General features: G+C 32.4%; 1 protein-coding gene across 1 annotated transcript in view; it reads right to left on the bottom strand.

Moving 5' to 3' along the window:
• Positions 1–2,397: 2,397 nt before the first annotated feature.
• LOC140446806 (microfibril-associated glycoprotein 4-like) overlaps positions 2,398–18,439 on the bottom strand; it is a 39,209-nt gene continuing 23,167 nt past the window's right edge. Inside the window, exons 3-6 of the mRNA XM_072539397.1 lie at positions 15,013–15,210; positions 10,832–11,053; positions 8,500–8,730; positions 2,398–2,679 (exon numbers count right to left, since the gene is read on the bottom strand). Of these exons, the coding sequence (XP_072395498.1) occupies positions 2,510–2,679; positions 8,500–8,730; positions 10,832–11,053; positions 15,013–15,210 (821 nt within the window). The 3' untranslated portion in view covers positions 2,398–2,509. The remainder of the gene's footprint in view (positions 2,680–8,499; positions 8,731–10,831; positions 11,054–15,012; positions 15,211–18,439) is intronic.

The following is an 18,439-nucleotide window of genomic DNA, read 5'->3' as shown; positions in this document are numbered from 1 at the left end:
GACAAGAAAGCAATTCGTAAAAATTCTAGGAGCATTGACTTACCTGATGGAGAAAAATTTGAAATTCGCAATATTTTGTATCCAATGCGTGAAAACAATCAACATGTCAGTTTAGATACTTTACTGGCCAAAATAAGACAAAGACAAGTTTCTGAAATTTAGAGGACTAACCTTTAAAAAGTGTTTCCTTTCTTCTGCGTATCCTTTGTTTATAATTTCAATTAAAAAAATAATAATAATAGGTATAATACTTTTATGCGAAACGAGTAGTGTGGTTCACATAAGAATTTAATTTTTGAGAAAATATACTAGACTTAAATCTCAAAATGCAACGTTTGTATACGTAGATGCGACATGGATATTTGCATATAAAGGGTGAAATTAAAAGAATTTGGCAAGACCACAGCATAAAAGCAATAAAACAGACAGATAGCGAAGGCAAAAGAAACATCAATCTTTATGAAGGGGGGAAAGAAGGCTTTATAGAAAACGAAGATTTGATTTTTTCAAAGGCAAAATATGTTGATTACCATGAATACATGAGTGCAGATATGTTTGTTAAATGGCTTGAGTTACCTAGTTCGAGTACACCATCAGTTGTAGTTTTAGATAATGCACCTTACTATTCGGAGATTTTGGAGAAACAACCAAAACAGTCGTGAAACGTACCGAAAATAAAAAATTGGTTATTTAAAAATAATATCCATTTTCCGGAATACGCCTTCAAATTAGAGTTAATAAAAATGTCGAAACGTAATGAAAAACCAACAGTTTATGTAGTTGACCAAATTGTATCAAGTTATGAACATCAAGTACTAAAGTTACCGCCGTATCACTGCCAGTTTAATTCCATCGAATACATCTGGGGTATATGTAAAACGTATTATGATAATTACGTTGAATGCAGAGGATAGAGTGACGATGCAGTTAGAGAAATGTGACAAGAAGCTCTTAAAACTGTAATTTCAGTAATATGGGCCAACACTTTAAATAAATGTGAATTTCTATTGTTGTTATTAGATGGCTGTGTAACGTCTGTAAATAATTATTTCGATAATTATTGTCCTACGACGGGATAGATTTTGTTTCGATTCAGAGCAGTGGCATATACCGCTTTGATGAGACCTAAAGAGGTTGAAATACATATAAGCGGCTTGCCGCTGCCCTGCATTGAAATAAAAATCTAATACCGTCATTATGTTTTATAATGTATTATAACGTTATTTACAAAATAATTGTACAGCAGGTTAACCATTATATTTATACACTCATTATTTGCCAAATAAACAATAATATTTAAAATTCCATTTGAATTATGGCCCCTTATTTTATATAAATTAAGTCATAGTACAGGCAAAAACATTCTAAACAAAGTAAGTAATTAAAAAGATTATGGAAAACTCCATAGGTTTTCTGCGAATTTCATTAATCGTTTAGAGCTGTAAGTTGGTTGAATTTACTGTAGCTACTTACTTGAGATCAACATTAGGTTTGACAGTGAAAGAGGACCGTGAACAGTTTGGGTTCTTAAAGCAGACAGGCGAATTTAAATTTCATTTCATTTGTTGACTCTCTTTTAGATACTTTAGATCAGGGTGGTGATGTACATGTCGTTTACACAGATTTTTCCAAGGCGTTCGATAAAGTCAGTCACAAAATTTAAATAAACAAACTAAAAATTGCTGGTGTCCAGGGAATCTTGTTAGAATGGTTAGGTAGTTTTCTGTCTAAAAGATTCTAAACTGTATAAGTAAATAATTTTCTGTCTAAAAAACTTCCAATCCCTCTGGAGTTCCACAGGTATCCCACCTGGGATGTGTGCTATTTGTACCATTTTTTATTGATATTTCAGAGTGCTTAAAATTTGCTAAATTTTCATGTTTCGTAGATAATCTAATGTGTTACCTCTTAATATCATCTCCCGAGGACTGTCTTACATTTCTGACAGATCTGGCCAGACTGGACGAATAATATAACATCAGTGATATGGATCTAAATATTTTTAAGTGTTCACAATATTTACAATGAAACTAAACAACAATAATTGGTTTAACAACAGTTGTACCAAGTTACATCTACCCGAGATCTTGGTATTGTTATGATCTTCGCACTCTCATTTATCAACCATATTGACATGATAGTTTCTAGAGCTCTAGGTATGCTTGTATTTAATAAAAGAGATTCATCAGACTACTATACTGCAGTTTTGTTAGTACATTGTTCTTCAGCCTGAAGCCGCTATTATACCTGTCAACTTTAATGAATTGAGCAAGTACAGAAATGCTTTTTGCAGTACCTATAAGTTACCTTATGGAAGGCAACATAGGAGGATTTACACAAGATACAGGACGTGATATGGGATATATGATGTGGTATTTTTTAGTAATATAAAACAGGTGCTAACAAATTTAGATATATTTTAATATAAATCCATTATGCCATCTATTGCTAGTATACCTTTCATTTAAATTTATTTCAAACATCGTAAACTTTGTTGGTATTATTTAGTTTAACTTCCTATTGGTCGGATCATTATCCTTGATCCGGATAAATTATATTCCTTTGATCGAAATCCATTCCAGTTTATTCCATGATATTTAATAGCATCAGGAACAATAACATTTGAATACTTTCCATTTAAACAACTTGTGAAGCAATTTTTATACCACCATCCACCCTCTAAAAAAAAACAAAAAAACAAAATAACAATTTTTATTTAAAACTTATGAGATAAATTAACACGATGCATAAATTGTAGTTCTGATTTTTTAAAGCTTATCATTTGTTTCTTGTATACCTTAAAATAATTAAATTGTAGCATTTTGATTAACCTTGCACAAGTTAAATCATCAAAAATATTATCATTTTTTTATGACGCTAAGATTGATAATATAAACATTTTTATTCTTGTTTATAAAACACAGATTGGTATTTGTTTTGATCTTGATTCTGACTAATATTGCGCGTGAAATAAATATATATTTCCACTTAAGTTTATGAGAAAATGGGTGCTGACAAGAGACCGAGTTTGAGAGGATTATATCACTCCCCGTAGAACCGCTGCCAAAATCAGTCAGTTTAACTGTTTTGGGTCCGGATTTTGTTAAAATTCGTTATGGTTATTCGTTATTCGTTTTTTGTCATCGAAAAATAGTAAAGTGTAGTAGCAGTTTGGAGAAGTAGTTTGGATTCGGATTCGGTATGTAGTATTTCATAACCGGCAATTTTTTGCTTGATTGTATGAGTTAAGAAGTGAATTTATACTCAAAATGCTATTTGGCAGGCTGTGTTCAGAGAGTTATTTAATCACCGATTTGTTGTGCTGTGTCCTATGTGAGGACTTTGTAAAACATCGTTTTCAACGTCTTAGGAAGTCCACATGGTTTTAAGTAAGAATTAATTAGCCGACTTTTGAAGAATACATTTTGTTATGATCCAGGATAATCCGCGAAGCCCAAGTTAATGTTTGACCTCCCCAAGATTTGTCCATTTTGTGTTTCCAAGGGTCACCCCAGACCATTTGCAGTTTGTGTGGGATAGTTTGTTTGATTTGTATCCAATCCCAAGTAATTGTTATATTCTTTTAAATAAAGTTATCTTTAATATTTAATTATTGTTTCAACAAGGTTTGATATTTCATTTCGACATAATATGACAGTCAGTATTATCCTTTTCTGTCATTTGGTATTATCCTTTTCTGTCATTTGGTACATAACCAAAATTTTAAATTCTGCTTTGTTTAAAGGTTAAACTCAATGTAAGTAATATTGATCAAAATTAGGATGTTTTAATTTATAATAATTATTTAAATTGCTACAAATAGCGCCAATGTAAGGTTTGTTGATAAATTTTGTTAATATTGTGTGTAATAACTGTTAATGTAAAATATTAATAAATATGTGATGTTTCTCTTTAAACCAGGAGTTTAAAATTATTTCTTTTAAAAAGATTTTTATCCTTAAACATTTTTTAGGAAAGAAAAGCCTTTCTTTCTATCCAGCAAGAGGATTCTTTTAAACGGTGTCCAATTTATATAGTTTAGCCCAGGAAATCTCTGTAAGTATTTTTTTGGTTTATTTCTTTGTAGTTACCCCTTCCAGTTCCTCAAATAAAGAAACCTTATTCATGACCACAACTCTCCAAACAAAACAAGAGTAGCCGCTTGCAAACGTTTCAGTTTATTTGCTTACCCTATCTTTAGCCCATTATTTGCTCAGTCTCCACATTTAGCTCCTTATAAGCAATTATATATTGTTACAAGTGACCCCCAATGTGGTAGGCAAATTAAATCGATTACAACTGGCGCCCAACGTGTGGCTTGTTAATATTCTTGCAACTATCTCCCAACAACGTGGCTGGAAATGTTTTAAATTGTTACATCTAATGCCAAAGTTGCTGGCCTAGGCCAGTTACCAATGTAAGACAGATTCCTTTTCCCTTAGCCATTTCTTTGTTTGTTGCCCAGAAAATCTCTAAAGTATTTTTAGTTTTTATCCAAACTATTTAGTTTTTTTATCAAAAATGGCATAAGTGAGACGCAATACCATAGTATCTGACTCTAGTTTCCCTACATTTCATTTTTTCATTTCATTTTTATTATTTTTATTTTCACATTTCCTTTTATCAGAAAGTGGTCAGAGTCTGCGTTTGCACCCCGATATGACCTGACATCTTCAGTTGTTCTTCTTCTTTTTTTATATCAAAATATGATCTATTTAAATACCCCCAGTTGTTTTTTTGTATTTAAAGTGTATGCTAATAATAAATAAATGTGTCTGTTGCTGCGGCAAGGTTACAAAGCATTCTCCCGTTAGTTTTCGTAATTGTGTGGAGAGTTTTCTTTCCAGCTACGTCTTTATTTATGTCTGATTCTAGCATTGCGTTAAAATCTCCTAGTAAAATTAATCTCCCATTCTTGGGTATATTTTGGTATATCATTTTTTTGGAGTTTCTTGTTAAACTCATTTTTGTCTTCTTCTTTGGCATTCTCAGTCGGAGCATATGCATTAAAGAATGTAAAATTAGATTGCTATCTATCGCTCTATTACCTATTCCCTTAGTTTCCTGCTAATTAGGAAAACTATACCATTATGACCCTCCGGAATAAAACACTGTGTATTTCTTTTTTACTATTGCCCTTTGATATTTCCATTAAATTTCTTGTAACGCTAAGATTTTGATCTTATACTTTTACATCTCCTTCACCGGCTCTTTCACATCATCGGCTATCCTGTTTTTCTTTTATTTAGATTTTTTTGGTTTCTGTTTTTTCTTGCACTCTTTACTACCTTTTTCTTATTAGGAGCCAATTTTCGCCCCCTTTTTTTTACCAGTTGCTGTTTTCTTACTTAGTTTTTTGAAGTTATGGTTATCTTTATTTTTCCGCTAGATTATCTTCTGTACTGGGGCTTCCCATGGGGTATTTATATCTTTACAAACAACTACTAAATTGTATTTTACCATATTTTAAATAATTGTACCTCTCATCTGATGAAGCCAATGAAAATTGGCGAAATATAATGAACTGTTGAACAGAGTACACTTGGATTTCTCAACCCCCCTTTTCATCTACCAATCTACCAGATCAGCTGTTTTTTTAGAGGATATATATATATATATATATATATATATTTATAGTTGTTCCTTTAAGATATCACCTTCACAAATAGGATAGATAAATATGTCTCGGCGTACTGTGTTGTTTATGAGGTGCCGGACACTTCCGCCCACTTTTTCAACTGTCAGAGGTGTACAAATAAGAGAAAAACTTCTAGAAGCGAGTGGGTTCTAGGCTAAATAAAAGAAACATGGTAAACGTAATAATGAGAGAAGAGAAAGAATGGGGAGAGCACAAAGGAGGAAATTGAGTTGTAGGTTTCTAAAATCTTGTTTCTTTTTATCTCGAAAGCCAGAAACCGGTAAGTATCGAAATTATTTCATAGCCTTACGGAAAGATTTCCTTGTTTTGTTTCTATTGGTAGTAGGCGGTTATTATGCTCATTTTTTTATTTTTGGTAATATGTACAGCTAGTTGTAAATTTAACTTAATATAATGCAGTTATTCTTTTATAAAGATAACTATTTATAACTAAAATATGGATTTTAGTTTTGTATTGAGTGTTAAGACCACTACTTGGAGCTGTGGTTAAGGTTTTAGCCGAAACACGGTTAATCCTCCTCTTCCCTGAAGTCTTCTGGTCTAGTGTCATACTTTGACAGAAAATGTCAGAGCGCCTTTCTCCGTGACATTAGCTTACTTTAAAAAGATTTCCGCTACCAATGGATGCCAGGATTTTATAGATACCTTCTTAGGCTTGTAATAGAATTTGACAATACGGTAATTAAAAAACATAAATGTATTAAAGAGTTTCATGGGAAAATCGTTAGTTTTCTTATCTAGAATTAATATATTCAACGAGAGACTGAATCAAGATATGACTGGAATGAGTAAAAATTAAACTAGTAGTTATTTCTATAGAGTTATTATTGCTAGTATATATTTGCTTACTTTCACAAAATAGATTCGTATCTACTTAGCAAGACAGTAAAAACTGTACTTAAGAAATTCGGCCGGTATATTGTTGAAGCATGGAGCTCCTCTTGCTTTCTTCAATTTCTTAATTACTTGTTACTTATGTTTTTGGTTTCACTTCCGTTGGATTCTACTATCTTGTTTCTAAATGTTACTTTTCGATTTATCAGTAAAGCTACTACTCCTTTAACTTTATTTTCGTTTCCTTTCGTGACAGTTTTTTAATACGTCATTCCTCTGCCAATCCTGTCACTGTCTGCTTTGTTTTGTTAGTTTTTCTTGTCATTCTGGTAGTTTTTGCTTTAAGTTAATTACTTGTTTAAAGACAAATCTTAGACTAGAATTTTTTCTGACAGGTATGTATTCTCAAGGGAAAGTTGATTTCATGTAATTAAATGAACTATCCGCCAACGAACTTGTCCCAAAAACGCACCACAAAAATATTGACCCGATCATTTTAAAGTCTTCTACTTGAGGTATGTTGGTAAACTACTTAATGTGATTAGATATGCAGACGATACAGTAATTCTATCAGATATTATTGCAGGTCTTCAAATTCTGCTTGATCTTATTCACGAGGTAGGAGAGGAAATGAGCAATAAAATAAACTCAAACACAACCAAATTTTTAGTGTTTGGTCGTGACCCACATCCCGATGCAAAACTTCAATTAAACTAAGTCCAAGTTGAGATAGTTCACAAAATGATATATTTGGGAACTGTGATAATGGACCAACTAGATCCAGACAGAAATAAAACGTAGAATAGCAATGACTAAAACTACTTTCATGAAAATGAAGTCATTTCTTTGCAATAACCGTCTCAGTTTAGAACTAAGGCAAAGAATGGTTAAGTGTAATGTTCGGTCCGTACTTTTGTATAGTGCAAAAGTGTGGACGCTAAAAGTATCGATCATGAACAAACTTGAAGCATTGGAAATGTGGGTTCATAGACGAATGCGGAAGATACCTTGGACAGCAAGGAAAACTAATGAAGAAGTACTAAGGAGCGTCAACAAAGATAGAGAACTGATAAAGACTGCTATATATATATATATATATATATATATATATATATATATTTAGGGATTCTACAGTATTCACTGCCTTCCCTCGCTCAACCGTTTCTATCTCTCTCTGTTGTTCCATTCTCCATCGTTTAGTAATCTTTTACTCATGGCTGCGTCTACTTCGTTCCTCCAGGATTTTCGGGGTCGTCCTCTTTTCCTCCTTCCTATGGGGCTCCATTCGGCTATTCTCTTTATCCATCTGCTGTCGCTAGTTCTTATTACATGTCCATACCACTTTAATCTTTTTTGTTCTATATAATGTTAGTATGTCTGTTTCTATTGATGTTCTTTGCTTTATTTCGTCATTACTTCTCCTATCCATTCTTGTTACTCTGCAGCATCTTCGCAGGCATTCCATCTCTGTTGCTACTATCTTACTGCTGTTTTTCTTGTTTATGATCCAATTTTCAGCCCCGTATGTCATAATACTTCGCACTAATGTTTTATAAATCTGCGTTTTTGTCTTCATATTTAGGTGTGTACAAAGACTGCTAAACATCGAAAAATGTCTAATCTGGGACATATACTAAGGGGAAGTCGATATAAAATATTACACTTGAACCTTAAAGACAAAATAGAGGACCGTAGAGGTGTAGGAAGGAAACAAGTTTCTTGTTTAAAAAACAATCGTGAATGGACTCAGATACCAAATGCAGGACAATTATTTCATATTGCAGAAGATCGAGAAGCCTTCACAATGGTGATCGCCAACGTCGGATAAATCTGATATGGCACGCGAAGTAGAAGAAGACTTGTGGTATAATAATAACAATATATGTAGAAATTGTGGTTAATTACCAATAAAGATAGTAGTTCATTTTACTTAATACAGGAAAACTGGACTCTAGTTAATAAAATCACAGAGTTAATAATATATAATATAAGTAAATATTATTTACCATAACTTTTAGCACAACTGCCGGAGTTTTCATCCAGATCCATATCTGAAGTAGAAAATTTTGCATTTAAATGTGCTGTTAATCCATCACCCGCGCCTCCTGAATATCCACTAAGTACAGTCAATTTGTACCCATCCTTTTCAGGGCCTATGGCAAATGATGTATAATGGGCATGTGCTGTTTTCTTTTCCTTATCAATAAGTTCTATTAACAGTTCATTGGCTTCAAATCCTGAAATAATACAATAAAGAATTCAATTTAGAGTAAAATATTATTCGGCTCATATTACTTAGTAAATAATTTAATATTAGAATAGAAATAAACAAAAGAACAATCAAGAGATGGTTGGTTGGATGAGTTTGGATGGTTGTAGCAATTCAGTCACAGTCTGGTAAGACTAAAAAGATATTATATAAGAATAATATACACCAAGGTGTGTTAGAGCAATGGACACCCCAACACACGCACACTTAGTAGTAGCTTAGATTAGATAAAAAACAAAACCCAAAAAAATATATACATGGGGAGTGTGCGAGCAATATACACCTTATGGGAATGCACACCCCATAGTTAAGGTATATTTAGTAGTAGTTTAGTAGTAGTAGTAGTAGTTATAAAAATCAAAAAACCCACTCACTGTCTAAATTAAAACCAAAGCCTAGCGAACCGAGAACATCAAATGAATAATGTTTCTAAAGTACTTAAATAATATATAGATATAAAAGGTCCAACAGACCTATTATAAATCAGCCGTATAGGCATAGGTATGTCAGGCAGATCGTATGTAGATCCTGGCGCGAACTCTTAGCCTTAGCACCGAGGTCATGTGCGGCATTCATGGGCTCAGTGGCCAGACCCCACTCCAGCACTCAGCCGGCGGAGAGAACAAAATTCATTTTGCCAATTCGGCGGCTGAGTGAACGAGCACACACATTTTTCGGACAGAGAGTCATTAGCCCAGGCTGGTGGCTCTCTGTTCGGAACACACGCTTTTTTTTCTTTTTTTTGGGGACACCGATGTCAAGTTGAAATAAATTTAATAGTCAGTAAAGTAAATAGGGAGAAAAGCCGATATTTGTGCTACCACTATAGTTAGGTGGCTTAACCACAGTCAATAAAAACAGAGGGTGTCCCCAAGTATCTGTCAGATCATAAGCCTCCTCACGTAAGTCACACGATAAGGAGGGGTGGCGGAAAAGCCTGGGGTCCAGATAGGTCCCACTTCAATAGCGAAGTGTGAATTTTACGTTGATATGTAAAAGCAAGGTAACATAAACGGGTGGATTTAATAGAACTAAAATATCTTTAACTCAGAATTTTAGACCCAGAGGTAGAACTTCGTTTCAAAGTAATATAGGTCAATTTGGTTTTCTTTTAAATTTGTAAAAAAATACAGGCATTCTAAATATAAAAAACATTTTCTTGCACGCAATGATTAAAAAGTTATTCTAATTTTTTATAAGCAAAAAATCGACATATTTTTGCAAAATATTATTGGAATATTAAAAATTATTTTTTCTTATTTTTTTTTTAATAATATTAATAGAATAAATATTTTTCTTTAGAAGCTACCCGTATAATTACTATATCTTCATTATTTTTCGACTTATATTGTTGCAAAAAATTTAATTTATAATAAACAAATTTAATAACTTTTAAACCATTTCACCGATCGCCTTGAAATTTTAAACATATTTTAAGCAACACAAGACCCAATATTGTGTGTAATATAAACGTAAAAGGTTTATTTTTAAAAACGTTATTAACATTTACAAAAACCAAAATTTTTGACTTATTTTGCAATTTTCTAAGCAAAAAATAAGGATAGAAACATTTAAAAACGCCACTCTGGAGGTTTTTATATAACTTATTAGTTTCATACTATTAAATTTGTTTTAAATACTTCACTTTTTGCTGATAGACAGAAAAAGCCAAAAATTTACCGTTGTTTGACCTTAATTTGTTAATAACTAATTAAGTTCAAAAAATCGACTGCAGAAAACATATAGGTTTTTGTTACAGTGGTCTACTTATACTAACTATACTATTTTACTATTTAAAAAAACTGTCAGTTGTCTGGCCGGACGAGTGTTACAACAAAAAGCCTATTACCCTCTGCTATTACGGTCAGTAGCCATTCTCCCTCATGATCGACTGCCTAGGAGATTTCTAGCGCCCTTATCCACATCATCCTCCCATCGCTTTTAGTCTCACAATAACTCTCTTTTTCTGTGTTTTTGCATTCAGCAGTTTTTTTAACACCTGTTTTCTTCCATCTTAAATTCACGGCCAGCCCATTGTTTTTATATCCTTATATTATCTATATTCTTACCTGTCATGTGATAAATGTTCTCTAATCCCATCCAGAACTCTCCATCTAGATTTCCAAAGCCAAACTTGTAATCTCTCCACAATTGGAAAAAATCTTGAGATCCGTCGAACCTTTTCTGGATATGTGTCCATCCCCCGCCTTGAATTTCCATGTCGCAAAGAACTGCAAAGGGTTTACTGCTAATCCTGGGCTTAATTTCATATATTCCAGATTTATTATTTCCTAAAATAATAATTTAAATTAATTAAAACTGTTAGGAATATAAGAATTAAAAATTAGAACATTATAGCATAAAATAGTAGAACATAAGATAATATTCGATGATGATGTTTAATATCTTACACGGTTAAGCAATTGCATAGTAAAAATTGTGTTGACTAATAATACAAACATTAAGATTGTATTGCCAAAAAATAACATCAGATTGGGCAGCTGTACTAAAACACAAAAAAGGAAGGCCATATTCATTATTTTGGAAGATGCTAAATTGATTGTACCGTCGTTAAACGTGGGTAAGACGTCTTATCCACTTAAAAAGAAAGTAAAAGTAGGACCAGTTTTTTATCTTAAGTAGATTAGAAGTTATAGTTGCATGTTTGCAACAGTTGCAATATTGAGTTCCTCCAGGTAATACTGGTATCATCATCAAAAAGAAAAATTTGCTCTAACTAGTTGTTTCCTATTACTCAAGTAAGATTAAAACCAATTCAAATAAATAATTGAAATTCCGTAAAAATTTTTTTAGTTTTTTTTATCAAAATAATGTGATTTACAAAATCAAAAGCTTTGTCATAGCCACAAAAAACAGTGGCAGTATAAAGATTATTGTTTAGTGCTTGATAGACCTCATGTAGTACAGAAAATATGCATCACTGGTATATTTATTAGATAAAAAACCAAGCTGACTTTGTGATAAAATGTTGTTTTCAACAAAAATGTACATAAATCGGGCTTTTAAAACTCTCCCAATAATTTTTGGATAGGACCGGTAGTGAGGAAATAAGTCTATTTATAGTTGCAGACATTTGATTTTTCACCACGCTTATACAGAGGAATAATAATGGCTGTCTTTAGGCAGTATGGAAATATACCTCTTTTAAAGGAATCGTTAATTAGTGAGACCAGGACTTCCAACACATTTTTTGGGAGATTTATGAAAATTCTTTTGGATAGCCCATCAGTACTACAGGAAGATTTGCGTTTGATACTGCTGATTGTTTGGATCAGTTCAAATCTATCAACTGGTCTTTTAAAGAATGAGGTCAAGACCTTTTTTAATTGGGAATAGGATCTTGAGATGGCAAAATAGTTGATGTTATATTTTTACTCACATTAACGAAGTATTCATTTAGATTTTCAGGGTTTGGAAAAGAAAATATTTGGGCTGTGTTAGTTTTATTTCAAAAAACGTTTATTATGGACCAAGCTTCTTTTGCAATATTTTTAGAACTTTTCAAACGATTCCGATAGTACATTTTTTAGCTGTTTTGATAAATTTTAGACAGGTTTCTCTGTACTAGGAGATATATTCAGTGACAAAGACGTTGGTTTTAAATTTCTTGATGTACATTAGTGAACGCATATTCTTGGCTGATATGCGGATACCTTTGGTCGTCCAGGATTTGTGAGGTTTTGACTTAATTGTGATTAAAGGAAAAGCCCTATTGAAAATAGAGACAAGGCTATCTAAAAAATCACTGAAATTATAGTACACGTCCACAGAGGTAAAGTGCCACCCAGAAGTCAAGCACAAATTTTGAAATTTACGAAAGTCCTGAGCGGAAAAAATCCTACCTAAACGTTGGGTTTTTGGAGAATTGTTTGTTAAGAGTGTTAAATTTGGTATATACTGCTTTATGATCAGATAGTCCTGCATTATTAATTGTAGAGCGTACATCAAGTGGTGAGCAATCTGAGACAATATAGTCAATTATAGTAGATGTTGTTTTAGTAATTCTTGTAGGAGAATTAACGTGCATTGTGAAACCATACGATTCGAAAATATTAACTAAGGATAATTGGGTAGCAAAAGCAACAGCATATTTAATATTCACGGCATAGAATCTTTTTGCTAACTTGTCTAGCAAATTTAACAGGTTTGGAAAAAATAGTTCCGTGGAAGAATCAGGTGATCTATAAATGCAAAATATGTATAGATTAAGATTCTTGTTATCATCATCATCAGTAGCTTGACAGCCATTTCTGGTTTCTGGCTTGTTCTAGGATTTTCCGTCATTCTGTTCTGCTCCTTGCTTTGTTATTCTAGTTGGTAATACTGTTTTCAGATCTTGTTCCACTTGTTCCATGTCTCTAAGTTTGGGTCTTCCCTTTGACGTTCTCCCTAATGGTTTGTGCCTCATTATATATTTTGGTGTTTCACTCTCCAACATCCGTTCAACATGGCCCATCCAGCGTAGACGTCCGATCTTTATGGATGTTATGATCTCGGATTCATTGTATGCTGTGTATAGTTCAAAATTATATCTTCTGCGCCATATGTCATTTTCGTTCACCCCCTTATATATGTGTCTAAGGATTTTCGTTCAAACGTACCTATAGGTTCTCATCGCCTTTGACAGTGTCCATTTCTCTGATCTATATACAAAGACTGGTTTTATCAAGGTCTTGTATATTTTGCATTTTGTTTTTCTTGTAAAGTTGTTAGATCTTAGATGTTTAATAAGTTCATTATATGTTTTATTAGCGACATGTATTCTTCTCTTAACTTCTTCACTGAGGTTGTTACCTGCGGTAACTAGTGAACCTAGATATGTAAAATTTTTCACGCTTTCGATGTTATAGTCTCCTATTGTCAGATTCTGTAGGTTTCTTTGGCCTGTCGATTTGCTGGCCTTCATGTATTTGGTTTTTATTTCGTTAATGTTTAGGCCTCTGTTTTGTGCTGCTCTTTCTATCGCATTAATTGCTTCTATCACCTCTCTTTTGCTTCTAACTATGATATTAACATCATCTGCAAATGCCAATATTTGTAAACTTTTTGTTATTATTATTTCTTTGGTGTTTACTCTTATTATTAAGAAAACAAGATTCTTGTTGTAAACCGATAAAAACTCAAAAAAGGATGCATTCAACAAAAAGAAATATTTTGTTATAGGAGAGAAATTATTATTTGTAGAAATAATTAGGGTACCTAGTATAACATTAATACCTAACAATTAATACCTAGCAATTGTGATATGTATATTTTTCTACAAAAAAGGCTTGTTGGCTTTAAACCAGTGCTCAATAATCGCAACTGTCGGGGGAAATCTTAATTCCTTTAGAAACAAAAATAATTCAACTGTTTTATATCGTATAGAACGAATATTAATCATAACTATCCTAAAGTTGTATATAATACCATGCTAATAGCAGTAGATATTAAAATAATATTCGATGATGATGTTTAATATCTGAAACGGTTAAGCAATTGCATAATAAAAATTGTGTCGACTATAGGACTATTATACATTTATTAAGATACACCAGAAATTCTTCTGGTTTATTGCATTGGGAATAAAATGAAAAAATCTTAAAGTGAAGGTTAAAATAATTAGAAGTTTAAGATGAATTAGGGAACATTTATAGTTAAAGTTATACAAAAGCATAAAATAGAGATACATATGCAAAAGTATGGAATAAGTTCAATATTTTAGAAACAGACTACTTTGGAAAAAATTTTAAAACACGCCAATTTTAATTTTTAAATGGTTATCAATTGCTATATTATGTGTTTGACATTACGTCATCAGTGTTGGCGTAATGACTCAATGGACTTTTTTTTTAAATAAAAAGCCTAAGTCACGGTTTAACTTGTTAACCCGTGTTATTTATTATTATTCACAATCAAGAACAATAATTTTTGGTCTATTAGTGATATGACAAAAATAACTAGTATGGGTTCAATCACAGATACATATCGCAGCCAATTAAATAAAAAAGATATCCCTAAAATATCTACTCAAACGGTTTGAAATGATGAAAAAATAAATTTTTAAAACCGCTTTCTTTCGTAAAATCATAAACAACAATAATAGCAAACATCTATTTGATGACTGGACATTCTAAGAATATGAAAAAGACGAACAGTAGGTACTTTTTATAAGTTAATATCAATGCCTTACTAGCTATTTTATATACGAACATAGATAACATAAAATATAGCTCATAAATTTACTTACCGTTTTCTTGAATCTCTTTACAACTTCTTGGATATGCCAAATACTTTTCTGCAGATGTAGTGGATGGCTTTAATAAACATAAAGATGGCTGGCTGACTCCAACCAAATTTCTACATCCTTCCAAAATATTAGGATTGCGTTTTTCGTCGACTGCGAATGAAAATTTCATGGGAACCTGGACATAACCATCCTTTTTGTCTTAAAAATTAAAAAAAAAAATTGTGCAATTATCAGATATAAAATTTAAAAAACTGTTAAGCAAATTACAATTTATGATATAAAATAAATATTTTTGTGCTCTATTAACACCGATCCATGGGATTATTATAGTCTAGAATGCTAAAAAACGGTACATTTTCAACAGTTTTTTTTGTGCTTTATTTATTATATGTGGTAATTACATTTCTTTAATATATTATACAAATTTTGAAGATTGCAAAATTGTATTTTTCCTATTGTTACTGTATCTTAACCCTTTGGGGCCCAGTGGTTCCATGAAGATACCACAAATAAAATAATTTTTGTTAACGGCCTAGAAGTGATTGCTTGGAACCACACTGTCGGAATGCATTTCTGTGTATATCCCCACTTCATACAAATCTGGCCGCCGTAATATTTTATTGTTCAGACACACTAATCGACAGTTGTTTTGTATAAGTCACGAGTGTTGTGAAGTGAACAACGACAAACAATATATTTTATTTGAAATCAGCAATTTATTCTGTAAGTTTTTTGTTATTTATGTTTGTTATGCGGTTCTTTTGTGATATTTGATAACTTGGTGTTTGTAAAACTTAGCATAAATTTACTATTTGCAAATAAAATGTGTGGTTCTCCTATGGAACCACCAGGTCAGTGTAATATGCCTACATCTCTGTTTTTGTTTTACTTCAGGTGTTGGTCATGGACATTAGGAAGTTGGCCTCAGACGAGGCATATGCTTTGATTGACGAAATACCATCAGATTTAGATTCTGTCACTTCAGGGGCTCCATCTGAGGATGAATTAGATGAGTTTGAGGATGACGAGTTTTAAGTTACATCAAATAATAACGACAGTGAGAATGACGAGGATGCTGACAGACGAGGATACTGACATTGAGACAGCTCCAAATCAAAAATTCAAATGGACGAGTAATGCAAATTTTTTTACTACAACTGCACCCTTTACCGAAAGTTTTGGACCCAGCATACCTGAACAAATTGAAAGTCCTATAGAGACGTTTTTATGTCTATTTCCGAATGAATTATTTGAAACCATGGTTTTTCAAACAAATCTGTATGCAACGCAGCAATTTGGTGAACGTATTATTCCCACGAATGGTGCCGAAATGAAGTGTTTCCTTGGAATGAATTTGATGATGGGATTTATGAAAAAGCCTAGTTATAAAGACTATTGGTCATCTAAATTTCAAGTAAGGGATCACTTTATATCATCGGTCATGTCCAGGGATCGATTTCATGGATGTTGGGAAATTTGCATATGAACGATAATACAGTACAACCCCAGAAAGGTGACGAGGGCTATGATAAACTATACAAGTTACGACCAATGATTGACAAAATCAAAGTATCGATGAATCGATGTTCAAATATAAAGGGAGAATAGGTTTTAGTCAATATATACCTCTCAAGCCAATAAAAAGGGGGTATAAAATTTGGATACGAGCAGATAGTTCTGGGTTTGTATCCCAGTTCCAGATTTATACTGGAAAAGTTGGCTCTGGCGAAGAAGATTTAGGTTCCAGAGTAGCAAAAAATTTAACCCGTCTACTTGTAGGCAAGCATCATAAAATATATTTTGATAATTTTTTAATTCCATCCAGTTAGCCAGTGACCATTTGAAGGCTGGCATTTACTCATGTGGAACTGTGAGAAAGAAACGTAAGAATCAGCCAACAAATTTAGTCAACGATAAAACAAAAATGGCAAGAGGAACTTCAGAATGGAGGAATCACTGAAGAAGGTCTAGTATATCTAAAGTGGATGGACAGCAAGCCAGTTCTATTTCTCAGTAACTTCCACAACCCAAATGATATCCAAACTGTTTCCAGAAAAATCAAAGATAGTACCTCTCAAGACATTGCTTGTGTTCAAATAGTCAAAGACTAACAAGTATATGGGGTATATCGACCAGTCAGATATGTATATTTCTGTATACAAAATAAATCGCAAGTCTAAGAAATGGTGGCATAGGTTGTTTTGGCATTTTCTGGATCTATCTGTAGTAAATAGTTATATTTTATATAGAGACCGGGCAGAAAACGTAACAAGTTTTTCTCTGAAAGACTTTAGATTGACTGTAGCGTTGGGATTAATTGGAGCACAACCAGATCCAGATAAAAAAGGCAGAAGGAGTTCTCAAAGTGTACCAAATAAATTTAAGACTATAGTTCCCCCTGAAATAAAATATGATAAATGTGCCCATTTTCCAATCCACGGAAATAAGGTTCGTTGTGCCCATTGCAGTACGCGTGCGCAACCACATCGTTCTAGGTGGCATTGTTCTACATGTCGTGTTGGACTTCTCTTTAAGTGAAAAAACAATTGTTTTTATAAATTTCACCAAAATAATTGATTCTGATTTTGGTCTAGTTTCCTAGTGGTCACTTTATGGAACCACATGTTTTTGAATAAACTAAATAAAAATAATTTTTTTTATAAAAATATCTCTTATTATGTGTACCGGTTCATAAATCAACCAAAAAAATCAGTATTAAAAAGAAAAAATTAACTTCGGCCACAAAGAGTTAAAGAATGCGCCAAAAATTCATTTTTTTGAAATTAAGTGTTGCAATGTTTGAAATTTTTGAAACTTTGTTTTTAATTTTTTTCATATAATAGAGTACGTTTCAACTATAGTGGCGGAAATTTCTAGGAACAGTAAAGCCTCACCAAACAAAGCAGTGGCGTTCCAAAAAATACTTATGATTTAAATCAAATTGTTAAAGATAGGTACACACTATTTATTAAACAATGCTATTAGATTATATTTTTGGCAATATTGTACTACATTTTAATACATTGCTGTGTTTCATTTTATCAATCAAAGATAGAATACAATTTTATTTTGTTATAGAACGCGGGCACATAAATTTGCAACGCCCTGTACATCCATTCGTAAATATTTGTTATAAGTTAGTTTTAAGCAGTGGGTTTATCCATAATGAGTTTTACCCTGAAGGACTGAAAAATATTAGTAAATACTTAAATGTGAATAGAAAATTGTTTCCCGGTATTTGTAGATGTTATATTTTAAAAGCCTTTGGTTTTGTTTCGCTGGAAAGGCCAAAGCAACCAGGTAGTTATTATAATTAGAAAGTATAAGATAAAACCGTTAACATTTTCAAAAAAAAGTTGTTTGGAAGTGATGCTTGGGTTTTTCTGGTGTAAAAGAAGAGGAGGGATATAGGAATTTTCTGATTGGT

Source organism: Diabrotica undecimpunctata, chromosome 7, assembly GCF_040954645.1.
Source record: "Diabrotica undecimpunctata isolate CICGRU chromosome 7, icDiaUnde3, whole genome shotgun sequence".
NCBI classification, from domain to species: Eukaryota; Metazoa; Arthropoda; class Insecta; order Coleoptera; family Chrysomelidae; genus Diabrotica; species Diabrotica undecimpunctata.
The sequence above is the reverse complement of the archived record's forward strand: the minus strand, read 5'-3'. Positions and strand labels throughout refer to the sequence as shown.